The 24508-nt window shown below is 51.9% G+C and overlaps 8 protein-coding genes across 8 annotated transcripts; 3 read left to right on the top strand and 5 right to left on the bottom strand.

Annotated features, from left to right (window-relative positions):
- Positions 1–2963: 2963 nt before the first annotated feature.
- CH63R_12327 (Short-chain dehydrogenase) lies at positions 2964–4176 on the top strand (the record flags this gene model as incomplete). Its single annotated transcript, XM_018307301.1, has 5 exons — positions 2964–3041; positions 3099–3692; positions 3757–3825; positions 3907–4000; positions 4067–4176. The coding sequence occupies 5 exons, from the start codon at positions 2964–2966 to the stop codon at positions 4174–4176; spliced, it is 945 nt and encodes a 314-aa protein (XP_018151718.1).
- Positions 4177–4893: 717 nt separating this feature from the next.
- CH63R_12326 (NmrA-like family protein) lies at positions 4894–5973 on the bottom strand (the record flags this gene model as incomplete). Its single annotated transcript, XM_018307300.1, has 1 exon — positions 4894–5973. One exon carries the CDS (start codon positions 5971–5973, stop codon positions 4894–4896), a length of 1080 nt encoding a protein of 359 aa, XP_018151717.1.
- A 1715-nt stretch (positions 5974–7688) lies between these two features.
- CH63R_12325 (Amid-like nadh) lies at positions 7689–9235 on the bottom strand (the record flags this gene model as incomplete). Its single annotated transcript, XM_018307299.1, has 6 exons — positions 7689–7770; positions 7825–7898; positions 7968–8370; positions 8427–8896; positions 9068–9112; positions 9182–9235. The coding sequence occupies 6 exons, from the start codon at positions 9233–9235 to the stop codon at positions 7689–7691; spliced, it is 1128 nt and encodes a 375-aa protein (XP_018151716.1).
- Positions 9236–13244: 4009 nt separating this feature from the next.
- CH63R_12324 (HET domain-containing protein) lies at positions 13245–15254 on the bottom strand (the record flags this gene model as incomplete). Its single annotated transcript, XM_018307298.1, has 2 exons — positions 13245–14857; positions 14909–15254. The coding sequence occupies 2 exons, from the start codon at positions 15252–15254 to the stop codon at positions 13245–13247; spliced, it is 1959 nt and encodes a 652-aa protein (XP_018151715.1).
- A 1761-nt stretch (positions 15255–17015) lies between these two features.
- Positions 17016–17873, bottom strand: CH63R_12323 (Superoxide dismutase; the record flags this gene model as incomplete). Its single annotated transcript, XM_018307297.1, has 3 exons — positions 17016–17315; positions 17391–17656; positions 17738–17873. 3 exons carry the CDS (start codon positions 17871–17873, stop codon positions 17016–17018), a joined length of 702 nt encoding a protein of 233 aa, XP_018151714.1.
- Positions 17874–18544: 671 nt separating this feature from the next.
- CH63R_12322 (DNA replication complex GINS protein psf-3) lies at positions 18545–19214 on the top strand (the record flags this gene model as incomplete). Its single annotated transcript, XM_018307296.1, has 2 exons — positions 18545–18586; positions 18705–19214. The coding sequence occupies 2 exons, from the start codon at positions 18545–18547 to the stop codon at positions 19212–19214; spliced, it is 552 nt and encodes a 183-aa protein (XP_018151713.1).
- A 935-nt stretch (positions 19215–20149) lies between these two features.
- CH63R_12321 (TfdA family Taurine catabolism dioxygenase TauD) lies at positions 20150–21443 on the top strand (the record flags this gene model as incomplete). Its single annotated transcript, XM_018307295.1, has 2 exons — positions 20150–20264; positions 20428–21443. 2 exons carry the CDS (start codon positions 20150–20152, stop codon positions 21441–21443), a joined length of 1131 nt encoding a protein of 376 aa, XP_018151712.1.
- A 928-nt stretch (positions 21444–22371) lies between these two features.
- Positions 22372–22965, bottom strand: CH63R_12320 (uncharacterized protein; the record flags this gene model as incomplete). Its single annotated transcript, XM_018307294.1, has 2 exons — positions 22372–22514; positions 22611–22965. 2 exons carry the CDS (start codon positions 22963–22965, stop codon positions 22372–22374), a joined length of 498 nt encoding a protein of 165 aa, XP_018151711.1.
- Between the last annotated feature and the right edge of the window lie 1543 nt (positions 22966–24508).

Genomic DNA, 24508 nt, shown 5'->3' with positions numbered 1-24508 from the left:
TCTGTGGGCATTGCCCAGCTTAGACAAATCGAAGCATGCTTCTATGTCGACGGCAGTAGACCTGATCAAGTATCTCACGTATCAGGCGTTGCGGTGGAGCGGTTCTTTAAAGACGGAAAAAGAGTTGTCGTCTCGATACTCACAATTCCATACTGCAATGAAGCCAAAAGATTGGCTGAAGCTCTTGGGGCAATCAGTCAGGAGCTTGGGTTCAAACCTTTACATTATCGTGGACCTAGCGACGGTCCTCTCATCGCTTGATCAAGCAGACGGTTTCAATTTGATCGACGAGCTTTGCATGATGCTTGATGACGCGTTTACTGCGGGTCTGGAGGTGAAGATCGTTCTACTTCTGTACGAGGCTGAGTGGCTCAGAGTGGTACCGAAAAACGACTCTGCGGAGACTGTCTTGGTCAAACCAATGAAAGCGACGAGGGCACAAGCAAAGGGACGAAAGCAGACCGTTGCGAAACGTCTTGTCGGTCGCTCTAAGGTAGCTATGAAATAGAGTGGGAGAAGGGATCATTACGTCGATTTTCTTGGAGCTTTATCTGTTGATCGCTTGAAGAAACATGTTTTCAATTTGGGACCGTATGGGGTTGGCGATGCTGTCTAGGAAACGTCCCCGTTTGAGCTTCTAGTCCGAAATGATTGAGATTGGATCACTCATGTCACAAGATGAGCCTGCTTCGCCATCAACCACGACAATGATTCAAAGTAATCTTAGAGACTAATCGAGTCTTCAGGTTTGATCAATAACCTTGAAATGTGTCCTGTGTACCGAGGACTTTTGTTTCGTTTCCTTCGTACGGGACTTCCATCTATACCTCACTGTAGGCACACTGTGGAAGCCGATATAGTCTTGATAAACCCGCTCGGCCAAATTCATTGGACGTCTTCACTTTAAACGATCTGAAGAACGTAAGTCTGTGTAAGATCGACGTCCCCGTTATAGTTACTTACACACCCAGCCTATCCTTATCCTGTGCGTAGTCTAATGCCAAGCGAACCAAATCGAGAGCCTTTCTTTAAAGCCTACAACTTCCGGACAAATTTATTCCATTAATTTTCGCAAAAAAACAGAAGAAAAGACGCCTGTTCACAAGATTCAGAAAACTCCAAACATTAGTCCATTATATTAGGAAATGACCACACAGAACAGAAACTTAATATTTGTTCTGCAGTCTTCCTAATTTAGTCTTATTAGATCTCACTAATAAGGAAGAGACATCTGTAATTGACTGTATACTAGGCAAGTGGTATAAGAATCTTACCTTCTTGCAACAGCTTAATAAATTGTACAGATAAGAATCCTATAAGAACATCCTTAAAGATAACCTTCTTTAATGCTTTAAGCAAACTATAATAAGTATAATTTAGGGGTTCAAGTCTCAAGTACTTGCTAAAGGAATAGTAAAGTAGAATGTTAGCTTGATTAGCGGTGGGCAGCTTTATCTAGTGAAGTCAAGGTAAGCTACGCGAGAAACCTGCAGAACTCATACTGAAGCTACACAGAAATCCGGACACCGAAATAGTTTTCTAGGAAAGCTCGCCCTCCTCGCATTTTTGTCCGGCTGGAGGGTATCCGACCTTATCAATTCTACCTGTGGAAGCTTGCTAAAACCAATCGAATATAACATCAATAAGCCAGTCTATAACAGCAATAAAGTAGATTGTTTCTTTCACGCACAAGGAATTTCCAGCTCTCCAACGTTCAGTAGCATTAAGTTCGCTGGTGTTTTTTACCCAGCTGCAAAACTCCTAGGATCACGTTACAAAGCCAGAGCTCTCCGCAGTTTGACAGTTTCGCAGCCAACGTCGCTGCCATAGTCCAGAGCAAAGGAGTTGCTCATTAGCCTTCAGCGGATTGGCTTGTTACCAATCACAGTCCTCATAAGTGACCACTTCGTCACATTGGAATCCCCGACTGAGCATCACAAAGGACTCTAAAGTGAGACTAAATGCGAACATCTTGCTCCTCCTTGGCGAAGAGGTGAACGACGTTCATTGGCTACTTATTCTTGCTCTAAGCTCAAAAGAAAAAGGGACGTGTAGCTACCTAACATTGACTAACTACCTGGCCATGCTCACCCCGCTCACCACGATCACCTGTCCTTGAGGCGGCAGGGAATCTAGCCCTACACTTGAGAATCATAGTGGCCTGAGTAGCCTGCTTCGGCGCATCAGATGCAATGCTGAGCAAAAGTGGAGTACGCAAGAGTACCTAGGTACCTGAAGAAAGAGCCCATCTCGCAGTTGGGGGGCATAAGACGATGCCCCCCCCCCCCGATTCTTCTTCCCCAGCTCACCTCAAGCCACCGACGTCTTCTTCCATGCCTACTTGCATCAGCAGCCATCATTTGACGAGATAAACGTGTGAAATCAAACTCCGGTCGTGACTCGTACTAATCCTCATTACAGCCGTTGGGATCAAACCCAAGTCGAAGAGTCGCATTGTCTGACAGCTGTCGGCGGTGTGGTGTTCTCCGTAATCCGACTCGGAATCCCGGAGAGTGAGATTCGGAGGTATGGGAGGGGAGGAAGATGCGGAGGAATGGCAGATTCGGAAATATGGGTGCCCGTTTTTGCTCCTAAACCCGCGCGACCTCTGGGCGGCGCTGCCTTCTGGCTGCTTACACACATACGACGGCACACCAATGTGCCTGATTCGAGGAGGAATGCCATACTTGCATATGCATAGCCTTGGTATCGCTTTCGTCAGACGCCACGCGCTTGTTTGCATCGTTGTCCAAGCCACTCTCGCATTCCAACGAATGCTGACGTTGAACACGTAGCGTGCCTTGCGCTGCCTTGACGCTGTGAGTCGAGCCGGTGGGAGGGTCAACCACGAGCATCGCCAGTTGTACGTCAGCCAGTTCTATAAAAGAACAGATGCCGCGGCCTTTGTCGACAGGATTTAAAATGCAAGCACAGGAACCCAACACCATCTGAAATCCAGCAAGATGAACGACGCACTGAGAAGCGCTTTCCCCCCCAAGGCCAGCCTCACAGAGGCCAACTTGCCCGATCAGAGCGGTAAGGTAACGTGACCGTCCTCCAGAAAGCTGTTCCAACGACGCAACTCACACACCCCGTAGGTCTTCATCGTCACCGGCAGCTCTGGTGGCTTGGGCAAAGAACTCGCAAAGATTCTCTACTCGAGGAACGCCAAGGTGTACTTGGCAGCGAGGTCTGAGACGAAGACCACGGCCGTGATCAACGAGCTGAAGGAATTGTACCCCCAATCCGCTGGCCACTGTGAATACCTGCACCTGGACCTTAGCGACCTCACGACCATCAAGCAATCCGCCCATGAATTTCTCGCAAAGGAGAGCCGCTTGGACGTTTTGTGGAACAACGCGGGCGTCATGACGCCGCCTCAAGGGTCCAAGACGGCCCAGGGCTACGAGCTCCAACTCGGCGTCAACGTCCTGGGCCCGTTCCTCTTCACCCACTTCCTCCGCCCGGCGCTCTCGGCCGCCGCGAGAGCCGCGCCAAAGGATTCGGTCCGGGTCGTCTGGCTGTCTTCGGGGTATGTGACCGTGGCGCCCAAGCCGCCGATCGACCTCGGCAACTTGGACTACGCAAGGGACGAGAGCGCGACGACGAAGTACACGAGGAGCAAGGCAGGCAACGTCGTCATCGCCGCCGAGTTCGCGAGACGGACGGCCGGCGAGGGCATCATCAGCGTGGTAGGTGACCTCATGACTTCCTCTCGGCGGGCGGGATCCGGTGTGCTTACCACAAGACATGCAGAGCGTCGACCCCGGCATCTACATGACCGACCTGCAGCGGACCATGTCGTGGCATTCGAAGATCATTGCGGTAAGACATGCCAAAACGAATCGACTATCCGACTAAGGGTCCCCGGACCTGAGACTGACTGGTTCCGCGTTTTTGGCTTAGAAACTCCTCTCCAGCGATCCGAAGAATGGGGCATACACTGAACTCTTCGCTGGCCTAAGTACAGCAATTACCGGGGCAAGCAACGGAGGCTGGGGTAAGTGCCACTTCGATCTCCGGCTTGAATGCGAATGCCACCAGCTGGTTCTGACTTTGCCTGTAGTTATTCCTTACGGACGGCTTGATTCTGGCCGGGCAGATCTTCTCGACACCGAACTTGGGAAGAAGTACTGGGAATGGGTGGAGGAGCAGGTCAAGCCGTACATCGCATGATGGCGTCGGACTTGCGAATGCTTTTTTGCTTCAAGGGGATTTTGTAATACTAGAACGGTCATAGATTTCATTAGACTTCGCAATGTTTTCATGACACCTCCAAGGGTGATTAATGCCCTCTCGTCCATGCAGGGGCCCATCGAAGAGCACCGGCAACGGAGGCCACCTCCCGGTATTCACAATTCATCTCACCGTTGTTCTGTCCTGGAATACGGCAAGGCAGGCGTTCCCTCCCTATATTCTTGACATATCTAAAACCGATATCTCAGTCATTTCATAGGCCAAAGTCGGCGTCTGCGCAGTTTTGCACAAAAGAAAAACAAGACTACCATAGGAATCAATGCAAAGTTGGCAAAAGAAACAGCCCGATCCATTGCGCTGGTGTAGCCAAACTCAATGTATAACTAATCATGGTGAAACAGGGCAATCCCTGAGTCTCATATTAAAGACAGAGGATCTAGAGGGATTTGGAAGTCGTACTTTCTCCGGATATTTGACATCTGCTGATTCGATTGAGAACCGGCCTATGAACGGTTCCTCCGGGTAATTCGCACCCGTCCTCTTTTCTTGGGACTGCAATTTGCAGCAACTACAGAGAACACATCTTCAGTCTTGGTTCACACTTCCCAAACGCCTTTGCCGTGTTGGTCGAGTTGATGCTGAAGCTTCTTGACCCCCCCCCCCCCTGCTTGTGGATTAATCCTTCATCTCACCATACTACAACTTTCCTTTTCTGTTGTCCTCGCCGAGCTTCAAGATGGGTGCCAGATCGCTCTTTGAGATAGACTCGAAGAGGCTGTCGAGACCACCAGCCCGTCGCCTCTGCTCCTCTCTCTTGAAGAACTCCTCTGCCGTCTTGATCCTGTTGGGGTGGATCTCGTCCAGAAGCGCATAGTCCCGCTTGATGACCCCTTTGTTGCCTGCAGAGTGCGACCACATGGTCCAGAACCCGGAAAAGTTTTGCTTGATCGACATCGTCGCCGGGTCCGCCGGGTCCGCGTTGTATCCCGCCGGCTCGTCAGAGATCGGGAAATGGTCAAAGTAGACGTCGACGGGTGTATCGATGTACTGAGCCGGCTTGCCAGTCACCTTTTGAAACGCCGAGGCTAGATCAGCATAGTGGATATGGTCGATCGCGACCTCGAGGTCCATCCCGTCAGACCTGTCGGGGTTGTCGAAGAGCCAGCGGACATAGTGCTCACAATCATCGAGGGCGACATGCGGAACCGCGCCGTCACCGAGCGGGACTCTCCAAGTGACGACTCCGTCCTCGACTCGCGGGGTCATGATTGTCTTTGAAGAGACGGTCATCTCAATGTACGGGCCCGTGGTGAAGATCGCAACGCCCATGCTGTTGCTCTTTCTCTGTTGCAGCATCCACTCCGCCAAGCGACCTTTACCGTCGTAATGCCCGCATCGGAACTTTGGGTTGTAGCCGCTCTTCTTGTAGCCGTAGTCGAGGTTGCCAAAGACGAAGAACTTGATTCCCAGCTCGACGGCGAGCTCGTATGAGCGGATGGTCCAGTACGTCTCCGCCTTCTCGCCGCAGTTGAAGCCGTCAATGTTGACGAAGGCGCCCCAGCACACCGCAAACCCTTTGCGAAGGTCGGCCTCGTTGGCAAACGTCCCTTCGACGAACTCCACGTCTCCGAGCTTGGCAAGCTGCTGCGCCCGGGCAGATGTTGAATCACGGGTCAGGACACGCAAGCTGTAACCGCCTTCGTTGGTGAGTCCGCGGCACACAGGCAAGCCTTGGGCGCCAGTCGCACCAATGACGAAAATGCGGCGAGTGGTCATGATGTGGAAGTCGCTCCTTATGCGCTTAATGATTTCTGGTAACGAAGAATTTGGCACTCGGGGATATAGCTTGTGAGATGGTGTGCGACTGTATGATAAATGTGTGATCTGGTATGGGCAAATATGTATTAAGTCAAACTACCCCCATTTCGGCACCCCCCCCATCTCGGCACCCCCAGCCCCACCAAGCTACACCAAAACCTACTACTTTCTAGCACCCTTATAACTATAAACCTACTTATTATATTTAATATAAAATTATATATTTAAGTAAATAGTATGTAATATAGTATCTTTAACAAGTAAATATGCTATTATTTCTATCTACTATATACTAATTATACTATAAATACTAATGTTAGTATCTACTAGTATTTTACTAGTAAACCTTAACATTTTTTAAAACATCTTTTATAATTTAAAGAAATTATATTAAAATATAAAAACTACTTATTATAGTATATTTCTATATAATTAGTATTATAATATAGAGCAATATAGTATACTACTATTAATAAGCTTAAAATAAAGAAGTTAGTTTTCTACTTATATTAATTTAGTAAGGAAAATTTATAAATAACGTACACGCATAGCGAGTCGGCCAACATAGCGAGCCGGCCACTCCTTATCGCTAGAAAAAGCCCCTTTTCTAACTATTTATTAAAAAGTAGATTCTTAACTAATAAAGACCTAGTTTTTAGCATTAGATAACGATAAGAGTTAGATTTTAAGAAATAATAGTATTAAAATTATTATCTCTTTCTAGCCTATATTACTAAGCTTACCTCTTATCTAGGCCTCTAGATAAGAGGATTACTAAGAACCTAGGGTTAGGAAGAGACAATAATTTCTACAATATTATTTCTTAAAATCTAACTCTTATCGTTATCTAATACTAAAAACTAGGTCTTTATTAGTTAAGAATCTACTTTTTAATAAATAGTTAGAAAAGGGGCTTTTTCTAGCGATAAGGAGTGGCCGGCTCGCTATGTTGGCCGACTCGCTATGCGTGTACGTTAGCTATAAAAAAGCTATTAAGTAAGTAATATTAAATTAAACCTTATATAACTATAGTAGTACTCTATAAATACTTATAGTAGTTATTATATACTATTTAGCTTTAAATTTAAGTTATAAAGCTTATAAAAAGAAATATAGTATATTACTAGTAAAATACTACTTTTACTTTCTAACTACTAGTATATAGTAAGTATTAGCTAAACATATATAAAAATAGTAAATTTTAGTATATATAGTACTTAATTACTATAAATAATTTTAGTATAATTCTTAGTCTTAAAAGTAGGGTTATATAGTATGTATAGAAAGTAGTAGGTTTTAGTGTAGCTTGGTGGGGCTGGGGGTGCCGAGATGGGGGGGGTGCCGAAATGGGGGTAGTTTGACTTACTGCGAGCAGGGCATGGCCTGCTCTTATATGTTGCTAATGTATAACTTTTTGTGCTTTTTCAACTGCGTCTATATAGTCAGACCATTACCGAACTGCGTCTATTGAGTCGGAACCATTACCAAACTTCGCCCGTATTACCAATGAAGGCTTTGGACCACCGAAGCCGTGATTAGTTATCAGAATGGGCCATTTTTGATCAGTAATCTTCAATTGTCAATGCGGCTGTGCTTGAGCCTCGGGTGTCTACCGCCACACCTAGGTACTCGTCCAGTCACTCTACCAACTCATATTTACTTTCTTTGTCTTGTTACAGGTGGTATTCCTTTGGTTCGGCGACCCTGACACCGCGACGTTCCCAGACACTATCAATATTCATGTCCTCCTTCCCACTACACACGAGTTAGAAGGAAGTTTTCGGTACGCCGGTGTAGAAAATGACTTACTCGTCTCGCATCATAACGGTAGGTTCCGTTTCCCCGGCTGCAACATTGGGGTTTCTGAAGACCATGTTCTTAATCTGGACAAGCAAAAGGCACATGTTAGTCAACGCCACTGGGCAGATGGTTTCAGAGGGGGTGGTCCTTACCAGCCCCAGAGAGAGATGAATCCCCGGAGGGGTGACTAAGAGCTTCTCAGTGGGCTCCCGACCCTCTACCATGGCGACGATGTTCTTGGCGACTACCTGCGCCTGCGCAGCGCCGGGTCGGGCAGCCTTGTGTGCTCCGCTGTCGGCGATGTCACCAGCGGCAAACAGATTGGAGTAGGCCGGGTCCTTGAACTGGAGCGTAGGCCGCACTTTGATAAATCCATTGGATGGGTTAAGTAGCGGATCGTCGGTGCTCGGCTCGAGAGTTTTGACAAATCCGTTGTTGGGTGTTTGTCCAGTTGCGGGGATGACCAGATCGGCTACGATCTCGCGGCCATCCGTGAGCTTCAATGCACCTTGTGTGCCATCGGGAGGGAGCACGGCGCGCGTTCCAGTGATGAGCCTGTAGTCTCGGAGGTTAGCACTACATCTCAGGCAAGGTATGTATAGTTCACTGACTTGACACCCAGCTCGCTGAACCGGGACTTGATGATTTCGTCCATCTTTGTGTGATACAAAGGCATCAAATGCTCCCGAGAATGCACAAGGGTGACCTCCTTTGCAGGGTACAACTCTTTGAGATCGGTAGCCATCTGAACACCGACGGCGCCGCCTCCGACTATGACGATAGACGAAGCCTTGATGACGGAATCCTGGTAAGATCTGAGATACTCGACCGAAGACAGTTTGTCGTCGTATGGCATAGAGCCGGGTGCTTGTAGTCGGGTACCGGTGGCCACGACAAGGTAGTCGAATACGATTTCGGCCGACCCCTGCCAGGGCCGATCAAGAACGACGCGACCGCGGTGGAGAGACTCAGCGCGAGCCTGGATGACTTGATGCCGCGAGGCGTCGGGTGATGCCCCGAAGGCTGCGGTGTATGGAATAAAAGCCTTGTGCTCGTATTTGGGCACAACAGAGAAGCGAGGCTAACAAACCGTCAGTTGTCTGTCTCTGCACACAAGATGCCACTCTTTCCGAATGACTCACAAAAACAAACAGGTGGTGGAAATGGCTGTGTGGTTCAACGAGCAGTATCTGTATCACAGGGGATGATGCATTAGCAGCCTCACTAGCAGTTCGTTTCAAAGCCTGCTTACACGATGAGATGCTGGCAATGCAGCTGCGAGCTCTTTCGCCGCAGCCTACGGTTAGAAATTAGCGATAAGCATTTCTACGGGTCAGTCAAGGCAAGGAATGAGAGAAGGACATACAAGTCCGACATAGGAGCCGCCAAGAATGACGACGTTCTTGAGTGGTTGAAGCATGGTATTGAATGAATGAGCAACTAGCAAGGGATGATGTAAATGTCAATAGAGTAACCATTAGTTCAATACAGAATGAGGGAGGCCGTGGAAGAAATAGGTGCAGATCAATGCGACGCCCCCGCTTATTCAGTGTCGGTTTTCCTCTCGGCCGACGCGTAAGACCGTGATCGGGGCGATTACGGGAATCCCGGTTCAAGGGGCTGATGGGACTTTGGGCAGGTCTTAGCTAACTGCCTTTCCTACGAAAAGAATGCTTTTGTTGGTTGTCTATGTTTTATGTTAAAAGTTAACGTCGGGCACCCACTTTTCGCCCACCCCCCCATTTCGCCCACCCATAAATCCCTCATCAGCACACCTAACCTCCAACCTCCTCCTTTTTCTAACCATCACAACATTTACAGTTTTTATCCGAATGGCTTCATTTTTTCAGCATACCTTTTTCTTGCCCTTATGAGCGCATATACCGAGTATGAGGTCAATCAGGCCTTGGAAGCAGTCGCCAATGGGCAGTCCCTCCGGAAAGCATCAATCGAATGGGGTGTGCCACGTTCAACACTTCGCAGTCGCATCAAGGGCTGCCAACCAAGGCAACTTGCCTTTGCTGACCATCAGAGACTCTCTATAGGTCAGGAGGCTAAGTTGGCTGAATGGATTCGCATTCAGCATGCCCTTGGTGTTGCTCCAACCCATCTGCAAGTGAAGCTATTCGCAGAGAGGATCCTCCATGCTATGGGGGATACAGAGCCTATAGGGAAAGGTTGGATAACAGCCTTTCTGAATAGGAATCCTTCAGTCAAGGTCCAGAGAAGTCGCCCTATCGATTCTAGACGTGTTAATGGGGCATCTACTGAGGTCATCAGGGACTGGTTCAAGCATCTCGCCATGCCAGAGATCATCAGCATTAAACCAGCCAACAGATACAACATGGATGAGACTGGTATCCTTGAGGGGCAAGGATCTAATGGGCTGGTGCTGGGCATGTCTGAGACGAAGTCTGTTCGCAAGAAACAGCCTGGATCAAGGGCATGGGTATCTATTATTGAATGCATCTCTGCCCTGGGCCACAGACTGCATCCCCTCATTATATATAAGGGTATAACAGTCCAGCAGCAGTGGTTTCCTTTGGATCTTGGCCCTTATGAAGGCTGGCAGTTTACAGCAACAGAGAATGGATGGACAACAGATGCCACTGCAGTTGAATGGCTGCAGAAGGTCTTCATCCCTCAGACTGTCCCTCAGGGCAAGGAGGAGGTTAGACTGCTGGTCTTGGATGGGCATGGGAGCCATACAACGACGGACTTTATGTGGCTCTGCTATATAAACAACATCCATCTATTGTTCTTACCACCACATACCTCCCATGTCCTCCAGCCACTTGATCAGTCAGTCTTTGGCCCATTAAAGGCAGCCTATAGGAAGGAGCTTGGATACCTTAGTCATTGGAATGACTCTACTGTTGTAGGCAAGAGGAACTTCCTAGGCTGTTATTATAAGGCTGCCCTGGCAGGGATGACGATCCAGAACATTAAAAGTGGGTGGAAATGGACTGGACTATGGCCTGTTTCTATGGCAAAGCCCCTTATGAGTCGTCTGCTGCTCCCATCAACACCAACACCATCAGCATCATCTCATCAGACCTGCAAAGGGCAGTCTGGAGGCAAGGAGGAAGTCAAGGAAGGCAGGGGAGCTGAAGGATGGGCTTCTGTATCGTCTGCAGTGGCATGGTCGACGCCAAGGAAGATGAAGGATCTGGCTGGCCAGTTGAAGCTATTCACAGAGCTGGATAATGATGCTAGTACTCAACGCCTCCTTTTCATAAAGGTGAAAAAAGGCTTCAGCGAGCAGTCCTATAAGCTGGCAACTGCCCAGCATAATCTTGAGCTCCTGCAGGCCCAAGTCACCAATAATGCAGCAAGGAAAAGAAGGACAGTCCAGATCGACCCAAACACCAAGTTCGCCAATATCAAGGACATCCAGAAGGCTCAAATTGAGGCTGGCGAAAAAGAGGGTATCACGGATGAATCCAGCGAGTCTGATTTACCTAGTGAAGCTGAAAGCTGTATTGTGGTGGCATCTAGACGAAGTCAATAGTTAATTGAACTTGGTGGTTATGATGGGGATAGCCTCATTTATGGGTGGGCGAAATGGGGGGGTGGGCGAAAAGTGGGTGCCCGACGTTACAGGGGAAGGGAAAGGTTGATAACAGGTCATGTCTTGCTACTCTTCTACCAGTCAAAATTAATGCAGTACCTCTATTCAACTCCCTCTCTAAGCAATTCCACTAGGCTGGTTGGTAGAGACGCAGCCAAGATCCCCCATTCACTGCTACCCCATGTTGGCCGTCGCAGCCGTCAGAAAGTGTAAGTGTTGTCCATGACTCGAAGAGCCTGAGAGGGGCCATCCTTCGGCACCGTTCGGCGCCGTTGTGTGCCGTGTCTGCCGAATCCAACGAAGCCCTCGGCTTTTTGCTTTTTCGGAGCCCCATCCGTTGGACACAGGCCAGGACTTCTACGTAATTTGCCGAGACACTGCGAACATTTTGGCAGATGTCCGAGGTGTTAAATAAAGCAAAGCGCGGGGCAAGCAGAAAGGAAATATCATTGGGGATGAAAGACTGCGTTTTTTGCATAAATTCTGCCACAGCATATATGTTCCCGACTCATGGACCCTTATTTGTTACGGCTCAGCCCGTGAAACTCGTCATTTTGGGACGTGTCATGATACGACCTCTCCATTGCCTCCATTACGCGTTCCAAAGTCGGCAAATTGTCAATATCCTCGGCAACCTCATCGGTATCCCCTCGTCGTCCGTCTGTCACTTCCGATGCCGATTGAGAGGTTTGCGCCATTTTCAACCAGACATACCACTGGACAGTGCTGCCGGTCGAAGCTTGATGCACGGAGGAGAGGGTCGCTCGCGCCGCTTTGCGCTGATGTCAAAGTTCTTGCGACGCTTAATAAAGAATGATTCTGCTGCAACAGAACTTTCGAGTTGGATCTGAAGGCTCGGCATCCCTTTTCCAAGGCAATAGCATTCGGCACAACTGCGCAGTCTAGACACCTATTGCCCAGAGCTCATGTGTTTACATGCCCCCAGGCCCTAGATCTCTTTGCCCAAGCCGGAGAAAGGCCACGAGCTCCTGCTGCCTGGACCCATCTGCAATAGGATTTGTTGCCCAGGAAAGGGAACCTACCGTAGACAGCTGTCGCCGACTTACCCAGGAAGTGAAAGACAGTGTGACACGAAACAAGGCTATACAACCCTGGAATCCACAACCATAAGTGTGAAGGTTATACAATTATGCTTTGTTTTGGAAAGTCCTGATGTCTCGACATCTTAAGAGTCTGAAACCAACCTAACGTGCTATTGTGTAAAACATGTAGCTGGGTACTAGATCATGTCCGTTGTTTTCCTTTCACTCTTCTTAGTACACCTTTTCTAGGAAACAGTGAACACTAAACACGCCCTGTAGACGTAATGTAAAGCTTATACGTTTCTTTTCAACTTGTAGCTTTTTCTCGGTGCGCATCAAAACAGCCCCCACTAAGCGTCTTGCTCATGAACGTTACTTATAAGTCTCAGCTTTCCTATGCCTCGCTGGGAACCGACCTCGATGTTTCGAGGGAAGACCCACTGTCGTCGTTAGAATACGTGCTTTACATACATAACTTGGTTTGCTTGCGGAAACCGAATCAAATTCAACGCTTACTATCTAGGAGTTGACGATCTCGGGCCATTGGTTGTAAGAACGAGACGGCCATTTCACTTGTCCAACGACTTGGCCAGATTCGCCAATGTCCCGATTTCAAGTCCTAGGAACGCTTGTCCATGTCCGGAGCACCTCTGCTGGGAAGCCAGATCTTCAGAGCCTCACGTGTATTCATCTTCGGGTTTGGAAGCGAGCACCCACGTACCCGATATCGTAAACAGAAGGCTTATTCATTCGGTCATGTGTTTCCTATCCTAGTGGTCGATTCTGAACAACTTGGCGCACCTACTTTTGTGTGATCAAACCAGAGTGATCGTCGACCTGGAAGAAACTAGCTCCTCGGTTCCAAAGTTCTTCGCATCCCGCAACACCATCCCGATCCTCTTCATGCATCCCGGACGATCATGGTCGGGAGTGACGAGTAGCGCATGAGCCGTTCCGTGCTTGCGCTCGGGGTCAGGCTCTAAGGGATGACCATACACGAAGGCAAGGACGACGGCATACACATCCTCCGACTTGAAAAACGACTCGGCTTCCTCGGACCTCCCGTCCATGGTGTCGAGCATCGCATGGACGTCGTCGGCCTGCCCGTTGCTCCGCAGTAGCAGATGGCCTACGGGTCCCTTGTTTTCAGACAGAACCATCTTGACGAGGGGGGCCTCGAGCTTGATCCAGCCGTCCTTGACGCGACCGAAGGGATTGTCGCCGTCTATCTCGACTTTTGCATCGAGAACCTGGGCCTGGGGTTCTCCCTCAGCCAAGAAACCCGTGGCGGGTATGCCGTCCACCGCTGCCCAGGACCACGACGGAGCGCGGTATCCCCCGGCGGCAGGTTTGCACGACAGGGGCTGCCAGCAGAGGCCCTCGATTAGAGATTTTCGCCAGAGGCCGGCGAGATACTCGTCGTCGAGTATCTTGCAGAACGTCTTGGCCACGCCGGAGATGGCTGGCAGCTTGTCCGCTGGGTCCGTCAGCTCGCGCGGGCCATATTCCCAAAGGATTTGGGGCCATGACCGCAACGACGAGCCGGAGCGGTCCAACCCCTTGTGGAGCTCTGCATTCCTTTGCGTAACCTTGTCGACATGGGCAATGACGTCCTCGTCGGGGTTGATGCAGGGAAGCCGGTATGGCAGCTTGACACCCTCTTCGGACTCGAACCCCTCCAGACACTCCCAGTACAGCTGTTCGCTCCCGAAGTGTAGAATACGACGAGCGAGGGCACGTTCTTGGAGACCCCAGGCTCGCTTGGACAACGGCTCATCTTTCATCTTCATATGATACTCGGGAATGACGTCCTTGTCGAGGGAGATGGCCGCCGCAAGAATGTATCCGTCTTCTGTGCCGGAACCGCCACGAGGAAGCTGGAAGTAGGACCTTGGTTTTCGGGCCGAAAGAAGACCGCCGTTGACGTCTGGCGATTTCGTGGCGGCGAGAGTCAGATAAGAATTCGCATAAACGGCGGCCATCTGGGCGGACTCTCGTTCCCAATCCTTCAAGTCGTCCTGGCAGATGCACAAGCTATCAATCCAAAGATACCGGACGCCTAGGGTGCGGGTCATGATCACGGCGTCCCGGAGAGTCTGCGGAAGCGCCTCGAGGCTGATACCCTCTTTGCGGGCGTGTAGAGTCTCGCTGGTTGTCGTGAAGTGTTTTGCCCCCTGTCCCCAGCAGTAACTGAGGGTTATATAACGGTCGCAAAGGTTGGAATCCGGCTCGACGAGTTTGATGGTGAAGGAGGCAGAGTCTGCGGTGCCAACATCGAGGAGACGAGTCGGCAAAGACGACTTGTCGCGGCTATGACAATGCGGGTGTTCATTGCATTTCTTGAGCCAGTTGGTGACATGGTTGAGAGTCGTCTGGTCGGGGACCTCTCGCAATACGCGGTCTCGCGAGCCGGAAGAGCGAGGATCATCTGTCATATTGTCTTAGTTTTGGATAGCAGCCACAGTAGAACAACTCCCACCTTCATCAGAAGCAAATACAATAGATGCGACGGGCACAAGCCAGTTGTCGCTTTCCCATGAGCTCCTAGTAACAACCCAGAGACCATCGCCGCTTCTAGCACCCTCGGATTCGGAGCGTCTCGTCAGCCACATATCCCAGCTGGGCTCACACTGCATTACCCCCAATCGCGGCTGGGGAAGGGTGGCGATCTCTTCGATTAACGCATTTGCCTCCTTTTCGACCGCCTGGCAGAGCTCACATCCGCCAGATGCGGCCTTGCGGAGACTGTCCAGATCAGCATGATACTGAACGCCAAACTGCTTGAGCGGTGTGTCCTTCTTGTGAAGGTCGCGTTTCAGAACCATGTGGTGAAAACGAGGATACCCGCTGAGAGTCCTTCGGAAGTTCTCCTGTGGGAACGGAGGGAGGTTCTCCAATGGTATGGAGGTACAGAGCTTGCACAAAGGCATGATGACCAGCTTCGGATGCCTCGCGAGGGATTCCGATGCAGACAGGTGGTGTAGCCGGTGGCATGTAAGCTTGAAGTTGCTTGCAACTCGCAGGGGATAGCGTTGTTCTTGATTTAAATAGTTGGCACACTCACACGGTTTTGTACGTCGAGGCAGCCTAGAAGTGGCGAGATGCGATCGCAAACCTATCTTGGCCTGCTTATGGGGGTTGATGGTCTGCTTGGTTCGCAGATCAGGCGGCCTGGAACTGATCTTCCAATCCGCCTGATGTCAGCAACTTACTTATGCGCCTGAACTCGACCACACCCACTGTGACGTGCGGAGACGATCCTTCAACCCCTCCAAAATCTTATGCCCGTCATCTTCATTCAGACTAGTCGACCGCTTACGTGGCTGCCTTAATGTTGGACAAGCCCCGCCTGTAAAAGATGCGAACCTGAGAAGCTGGCGCCTGGAATCGAAATGGGGAAGATTTGCCCAACGTATGGGAAGATTGTCCTCTAACAGGACTGCATTAAGCGTTGTCAGCTTCTTTGTGGCCGGTTGAAGTAGTGTCTCAAGCTCCATGTCTTGTAATTCCACTGGCAAAAAGGCTGCAGAATGTGAAAGAGACTTTGGTATCGGCGTGATAGCTAGCTCTCTGGCAGTGAGTGGAGGTCTACTGTAGAGCTTCAGATGCACCCATATAAGTCAGAAAGAGGTACTACGACCACTCCCCTATCGCATCTCTAATCCTCTACTATAGAGGTAAGTAGTATATAATACCTAAAGTTAAAGCTCTATAGCTATTTGAGATTTATAAAAGGGCAAAAAGGGTGCACGCGGTAGGTCTTATAAATCTCAAATGCCCTCATTTTCTGGCCCTCATTTTCTGGCATTAAACACAAGGAGTGACGGTTTAGGGTTAGGGTGATGTGTATTCTGAGCCTCACGTCGGTAGGCGTCGCCCGGTCGTTCTGGAATCTACAACTCGTATGCGCGTGTCGAAACATCCATTCCATTCGCTAGAATAGTTCCTTGAAAAAGGTGACACTAAGCCAGTTGAAGCTGGGTTATGTTGATGTCAGTTGTAATGTGGCACGGGTCATGGCTCGTTTGCTGGGTCAAAACAGGAGCGGAACGAGTGATCCCAAACGAAAGTAAGGCATCCGGGGCAATACCGGCGACATGAAGAAGCCAAGGCGTGCAACCTTTTAAACCTTTACGCAGCCAGGCATTCGCAACATCCTCGGAGTCGCCGATCTAGTCGTCGGGGGTACGGCTAATTACGGTCGCAGGAAACCAAAATCCGTGGTCTACGGGAAGTCTGTCCGGGACAGTAAGCAATCCTCCGTTGGCATGGGAGCGAGCTCACACCGTCGTGATGGTTGCCGATGGTCGTAGAATCGGACTTCAAAAGGACCGGCTTGTCGTGCCCGATCCGACCCGCAAGGCCAATAGTCGGGCGCTCCAAACACATGGATCCAATATGAGGACTCCCAGACAGGCTGAGTTCCATTCGTGTACAGGACGAAAAGTTAAAAGAAGTCAGGATCTCGCTGGTCGGCCCAAGAGTCCAGCAATCACGATCGAGAATGCGCTTTCTAAGTGACTTAACGCTTTCAATTCCTGCTAGGTATCAACAATTGCTATCGTACATGTGCGTGCATCGGTGGCCTATTTCTCAAAGCGCTTGGCAACAGTCTTCCAGTTGACAACGTTCCAGATGGCGTCGAAGTACTCGGCCTTGCGGTTCTGGTACTGCAGGTAGTAGGCGTGCTCCCAGGCGTCGATGCCCAGCAGGGGCTCGAGGTTGCCGGTGACGGGGTCCTGGTTCGCGCGGGTGACGACGCCGAGGGTGCCGCTGGTCTTGTCCTTGACCAGCCAGGCCCAGCCGCTGCCCTGGATGCCGGCCAGGGAGGTGTTGATCTGCTTGCGCAGGGTGTCGAAGGAGCCGAAGTCCTTCTTGATGGCTTGCTGCGAAGGATGTTAGCATGCCGTAGTGGGGCCTGGAAAGTTGAAAGGGAAGGGGAGGGGGACGCAAGGACGTACAGCCAGGTTACCGTCGGGCTCACCACCACCGTCTCTGCTGGCGGGGGCCAGGTTCTCCCAGAAGAGGGAGTGGTTGACGTGGCCACCACCATGGAAGTTGATCAGAGGAGCCTGAGCGGCAGCCTTGGTGAAATCGCCCTTGGCCTTAGCGTCCTCGACAGTCTCGAGAGCGGTGTTGAGGCCGTTAACGTAGGTCTGGTGGTGCTTGGAGTGGTGGAGCTCCATGATCTGGGCCGAGATGTAGGGCTCGAGGGCGCCGTAGTCGTCTGTGTAGGGAGGAGAAGCACACAGTTAGCGCGACTGCATCGACGTCTAGACGTGCCTGCCGAGCAGAAGGCGCTACTTACAAGAGATGTCTGGCAGAGTAGCCTTGCCGCGGACAAAGCTCGTGCTGGCCATGGCAGCAGCAGGCTTTGCGGCACCGGCACCGGCTCGCAGAGCGGTGCGGAGGACGGGGGCGGTTCTGAGGAGAGTAGAAGACATTTTTCCGTGTTTCTATGTCTTGTGTGTGAGTGTCGATGCTATTCGATAAAACCAGACCAGAAGAGCCAACAGACAAAGAAAAGGGTGGGATTAGAGCAGTTGAAGTACCTTTGGGGGGAAAGATCAATTGGAGGAGATCAATTGATTGAGGTTGACAAAGGCAATGGTGCGAGTGGGAGAGTGATGTCAATTGCGGGAGCGTCGGTGTCGGCTATTACGTGAGGGAGCTCGGATCTCCAGAAAAGCTGCCCCGGGTTACCGAGCTTGCTGCTTGCTGCTGCTCTGGCCGCCCGCTGGCCAGCGGCTTCAGTGCTTCTTTGCTCTTCTGCGAATGAAAGAAGAATGTCGTCATCCACTAAAAAAATGGGGAGCTTCCACCTCAAGAATTTGGAAACTAGGCTCCCCCTCGAACATTCTTAGGTAATCCACAGCTTTTGATTGGCCGTTTGGAGTCCCCTCCTCAAGCACCGCCACAGATTACCATCCACGTGTGGCTTGTCGAGTTGGCGGGGAGGTGGTCCCGACAGTCGCGTATGCTTCGGTCGCAGCCGGACGCGACGGGTTTCGCCGCAAAAGATCACCAAGTCGCATGTGAGGACTGACTGGTTCTGCCGTTCCTGACCCGACAGAGAGACATCGCTCGTCAATATACCTAGTACACACAAGCCGTCATGTCGTACTACGACATCGACGCCATATTGACAGACGCAGAGGTACGGCCACAACTCAAACTTCCGTCAAGTCGAACACTAGCACACAAGCACGCTTTCTTTCCCGCCCCAGCCATGTGATGATGGTCGGCGAGCACTTCCAGCTGATTCACAACCCCAGAAAGTCCCCTGCAAATTCGAACTCGATGTTCCCGACCTAGGATACCTCGACAACAATCCCTCCCACGCCCTGAAAGCAGGAACGCAGATCACGTTGCCGCTCTGGCTCGCCGAGATGCTCGCCCTCGCCAACACGGGCACTTCCGAGGACTCGAAAGCACCGGTGACGCTGAACCTGCCTCCCGCCCTGTCACAACAAGTCGTCCAAGCCTTGAAGGCCGATGCGCGGGCTGTTCCGGTCAGGGACCAGAGCGCCCACTTCTACGGCCTCGGTACGCGCATCCTGGACCTGTTCGACGAGCGAGAGCTCAGCGAGGTCATGCGAAAGACCTTTGTGGCACGGGCTTCCGAGATCGCTTTGCACGCCCGGAAAGGAACCGACGACGGCATCGGCGGCTCCAACGAGGATTTCCTCCGCGGCCTGGACGAGTGGGAGCGCGGCCTCTTCCGCAAGGCACACGACGGCACCAAGGCGTCCAAGGAGTGGATGGACAAAGTCAAGAAGCACTGATGGAAGACATGCTCATTTCAATCCACTATCCAGGGCAAATCTCGCGGAAGGATGTGTCAGGATGCAGCACGCATCCCGTCGCTCTCCATCGCCAACACGGGGGTCAAGTTGAGCAAGTCTATCGCGCTCTGACTTGATTGACGGCAGGCACATGTTGCGAACAGCTTACCGTATGCCGTCACTTCGGCATAGCTTGATGATAGACACGCTGAATCCACTGCCGCGCGCCGCCGATGCCGCGACTCGGATGGGGTCTGCTCAAGCCCGGAGACCGAGTTGGCTTGGCCCAGCTTGGTCAGCAAGAAGGTCGTGCAGACGTCTGCCCCGCGCTATTGCCAACAGAGACAGCTATTCTGGAATAGATGTCAACGTCTGAGCTAAAGCGAGCTAGCTTGTGGCAGGCCGAGCGTGAGGTGAAGGATGGTGGACTGGGGGATGGGGGGCGAGAAGTCAACTCGCGCGCTCGGTCTTGCAGGAATAAAGCCGAAGTAGCACGTTCCAACGACCAACAAGTAAACCCCGCGGATGGCGAAAACCTATGGGCCTTATCTGATCATTGACTTGATGGGATCTGTTTCTCCTATCATACCCGACTTCCCAACGGTTAAATGCACGAGATACTGGCCAAATACGCATGTCATTGTATTACATCCATCCAATAAATAGGCTTATCAAGGCGGGGCAATTTGACGAGATAACAGATCGCTGGTCGTCGGCGGCTTCCGACCCTCCACAACACATCGCCACTTTTGTCTCCGACAGTCCCTGTTTTACTCTTTTACTACCACCTACTTAATTGACGTTCCTGAGTCGTCTTTTTACCATCTTGACACCTGAGCAGAAGAAAGCTGAAAGCCAACTGCCACGTGGAACATCGCCAGCCAAGAATCTCCAGAAACAGCTCGATACGATTTCTATACATAGCAACACCGACAATGGCGATCTCTCAAACCCCTTCTCGGGTATCCGTCCAGCCCATCGTCCCTCCACAGGGCTCAGCTGTCGACTTTGGAGCTATTGTCACCAATGTTGACATTGAACATCTCACCGGTAAGACTGCATGAAGAACGACAGCATGATGGGGAAAAAAACAAGGCAAATGATGTTGCACACGTAGTGGGAGAATACCCGTACAATCGGTAACCTCCTTTGGTAAGCTTCGCTCTGGGTGCTCGCGGACCCGATCAGAAAAGTTGACTGACGGGCGCTGCAGATGCCGATTTCCATGTCATCCGTGATGCCCTCTTCCAGCACCAAGTCGTCGTCATCAAGAACCAGGGCCACGCCTCCCCGAAAGCCCAGTTCGAGATCACGCAGAGGTTCGACCCCGACGCCGGTGCCTCGTACGGCCACGGCAAGACGGTCGACGCGAAGCGCTCGATCCTGCACCCGGACCTCAAGACGATACCCCATCAGCCCCAGGTGCAGGTCATTGGCAACGGCTTCGTGGAGGAGTACGAAGGCCTCAAGAACATCCGGCTCAGGCACCCGCACCACCGCACATTCCACGCCACTACGATCCCGGCCGAGGACGACCTCGACTTCACCCGCTTCTACCGCTGGCACATCGACGCCGCGCTCTACGGCCTCGCGCCGCCCGTCGCCACCACCCTGCTCGCCGTCCGTGTGCCCGGCGGCCGCACCCAGACGCTCCGCTACGACGACGGCTCCGGCGACGAGATGACTGTCCCACTCGGCACCACGGCCTTCGTCTCGGGCTACGCCATGTACGACCGGCTCACCCCCGAGGACCAGCACTTTGCCCGCACGACGAGGGTCGAGTACGCCCCGCACCCCTACGTCTGGATGAGCAGCGCAAAGGCCCGCTCCGACGGCCTCGGCCTCGTGTCCGAGGGCAAGGAGGTCCCGCTCGGCGACCTGCCGCCCGTCGAGGAGGACAAGATTCAGGTCTTGCCCATGTGCTGGCGCAACCCCGTCACGGGCCGGCTCGCGCTGCAGGTCCACCCGTCGGCGGTGCGGAGACTGCACCTGGCGGACGGCACCGTGGCCGAGGACCTCGCCGAAGTCCGCGAGATTGTGCACCGGCTGCAGCGACCGGGTATCGCGCCCGGGAACGTCTACGCCCACGACTGGGAGCAGGGCGACTTTGTAATCTTCCACAACCGAGGCGTGATTCACTCGGTCGTCGGTGCCTTTGCAGAAGACGAGGTTCGCTTGTTCCGACAGTGTAACATCGCCGCCAGTCGGCTTCCGGAGGGGCCCCTTTGAGCGCGCACTGCGGGCTGTGTAGTAACCTTATCGAGGGGGGGGGGGTTCGTTTTATTTTTTGAATGTTTTACCTAGCCAGGTCATGCCATCTATCCACAGATAGCTTAATGAAACCTTTGTATAATGGAGTTTACCCAGCCTCGTCTCCACAGTGCAGTCATTGTCCATACCAAATCCAAGATGGCTTGAAACTCTACCAAGTAGCATTGTCACCGAGATAGCCGATAGACTTCGTCGTCAATCAACCTCGTGACGAACTAAGCCATCCGGACACCGTGGGGGGGGCTTCATGCATCCCATGTTACATCGAGTCGACATGTCAAATGGACACTGACTCACCGGCCTCCCTTCCGCACGCCGATCCCACGATGCCATGGCACATGCACGTCGTGTCACGGCGGTGCTTGAGCACGCCACCACGATCACCGTTGGGCATCCGGGATCGGAGACGGCATCTGTAGCTGATGCCGAGATCGTCGTTTGCCCCGCGCCGAGCCACCAAGCTCTTTATGTGCAATGTGCAATGAAGCGCATGCGGTCTTTTGACATCATACTGGCGGGGGATCGACTGGATGATCAGAACTCACTTGCGCTTACGAGACTACGGTGTTTTGTCTTGACGTATGGCTTATCGGCCATTGGGCAAAATTGAATTCTAACAGAGATTACAACCAGAAAGAAACTTGTGCTGATGCCAGGGCAACCCCACGTCGCCATGAACCAGGTAAGCCGTAGGATACCAACGCCGTAACAATCCCAATCCAAATATAAGACTTTTATGCATGGAAATAAAAAAAAGGGGGGGGGGGGGTATCATTCTAATCAGAGCCAGAAGCTCTTCGCGTCGCTAAAGAAGGAGAAAAAGGGTAGAGGGGGAAGAAAAAACCCCAATGATCGGGTCATCCGAGAACAAGCAGAAAGGTCGCCCTCAGACGTGCTTCCAAAACTTCCACTTTTGCGACTTTTGGCAGGTGTCGAAGTCGGTGACGAGGAATTTGCTAAGCTTCTTCCAGCCCTCCTCGGGGAGTGACTCGATGGAGTCGTTGAGCATGTCCATGCAGTACTTGGTAGCTATCGTCATGCCGTGTTAGTCCTATGTTCATGTTCTGCCCCCAACACCACTTCCCCTGGTAGTCTCGTCCCGTCACAAGAGGGGGAGTAACATACGCATCATGTCCATGGCATCCTCGCGGTCGGCCGCAATCTCCATGCGGGTCGAGTTATAGCAGTGGTACTTTTGCTGCAGCTCCAGCATGCACTCCCAGAGGGCCTCGAGGTCGGCGTCCTCGACGGAGGAGCGGCGGCCGGTCAGGGAGGGTCTCGGGTTGCCCGAGGGCTGTTCCGCTCCTGCGGCGGTTGGCGCCGGGGCGTACTCGGTCATGGTGACGGAGGCGTCGGACTTCTCGTTCGGGGCACAAGGCCGGATGACGATGTCGTCCTCGCTGTCGCTCTCGGGCCACGAATAGCCTGAGCTGCTCCGCTTGGGGAACTGGGTCGTCCTTCGTTGTTGTCGGCCGAACATATTGAGCACTCACAAGATGCGGTGTGATGAGATGAACGTGGGAGTTGGTAAGGAAGAGGTTGTCCGTGTGGTAAGAAGTAGCGTGGCGTCGTATCGGTAGGTATTTATGTGTCTGTGTCAGAGACGGCGCGTGCGTGGAAGTGTCTGTGCTTGTTGTTGCTGTTGTTGACCTGGGTGACTGTTGTTGACGTGAGGCGTCGATGGGTGCCCGATGTTAATATAGGGGGAACAGGGCGATCGTTCAGACGAAGTAGAGCCCAAAAGTGTCGTGCTGGGAAGAGGGACCTGACGAATATGGCGAGAGAGAGCGAAACAAGTTCGAACGGGCTCACAAGCCCACTATATAAGCCGTGGGTGCCGGGAGCCCTATGCAGTGATCACCAATCTAAGGCTCAGATCGTTCGAGACGCGGCGCCCTAAAAATCTGAAAGGCCATGGCGATCAGACCCGCGGGCGGCGCCCAACGGAACCAGGCCGACCCTTACTCATGCCAATGTCTCGGGGGGCCAGTCTCTGCCGGTACCAGCCCAGTCAGGCCAGTCAGAGAAGCGGCTTTCCAGACCATCAGGTAAAGAAATGGAAATGGATTCGGATGTGAGGGCGTGGATTAAGGGGTGTGTATGTGAGGTGGGTGTGAGGTGGGTGTGAGTGTGAGTGTGAGTGTGAAAGTGTGAGTGGGAGTGGCACCGGGTGCTCGTGGCACACCTTCTAAGACGCTCTCGGGGACGTGTACAAGCGAAGGGAGGCCCATTGCCGTAGCCGCATGCTGTTTGAGACTAACACGCGCGCAAAAGGAGTAGTACTTTTGAGGTAATTCGGCCTGGAATGAGTAATGGCGATGGGGCCGGGAGGGTTGCGCTGAGAGCTCCGTCTGGCCCGGGCAGCGTCCGGAACTGGAACTGGGCATTAACTGGGTCCGTCCAAGCAATTTTTTTTTCATATCCTTTTTGCCTTTCCCCCCCCCAAAGTTGCCTCTCCTTGCTTCTCCTCCCTGGAACCTTGGACGAACCATTCTCGTCACCAAGGGAATTCGTCGGAGAGTATATGAAGGGTGAGAGAGGGAGAGAAGAAGAAGGGCCGAACCAACGTACCGCAAATCGTCCCGGCTTGCCCCCCTTTTGCAAAGGAAAAGAATGGAGCTACAAGCAGTAGTTTTCGTCTGTGACGTCGGCTTGGTCCCTGGAAACAATTAAACGAGAATAAAAAAAACATCAAAAAATTGTGGAAATTCTCCGAGCATGTCAACATTTTTTTTTTTAATTGATTTTTCTTTTCTCTGTCGAGCAAGGTACCTGGTGTAAGTACACAAACACCGCACGCTACCTTGGCTTAGTACACATCTCATGTGTGTGTGTGTTGTACATGCTCGTCCGACTAAGACCTACGCGACCATAGGCTCTTCTCTTGTCCTGCGAATGAGGAGCCCCTTGCATGGCATCTAGACTCTGTCATCAAAAAAGAGCAAACAAGTACTGTACTATGTAGAGGGGCGCTGCAAGAAAGTTTCCCGCAGCTGCCCCCCTCCTTCCCTCCCTCCCCGGTC

This window comes from Colletotrichum higginsianum, chromosome 9, assembly GCF_001672515.1.
Source record: "Colletotrichum higginsianum IMI 349063 chromosome 9, whole genome shotgun sequence".
NCBI lineage: Eukaryota > Fungi > Ascomycota > Sordariomycetes > Glomerellales > Glomerellaceae > Colletotrichum > Colletotrichum higginsianum.
This window is presented reverse-complemented; position numbering and strand designations above follow the sequence as displayed.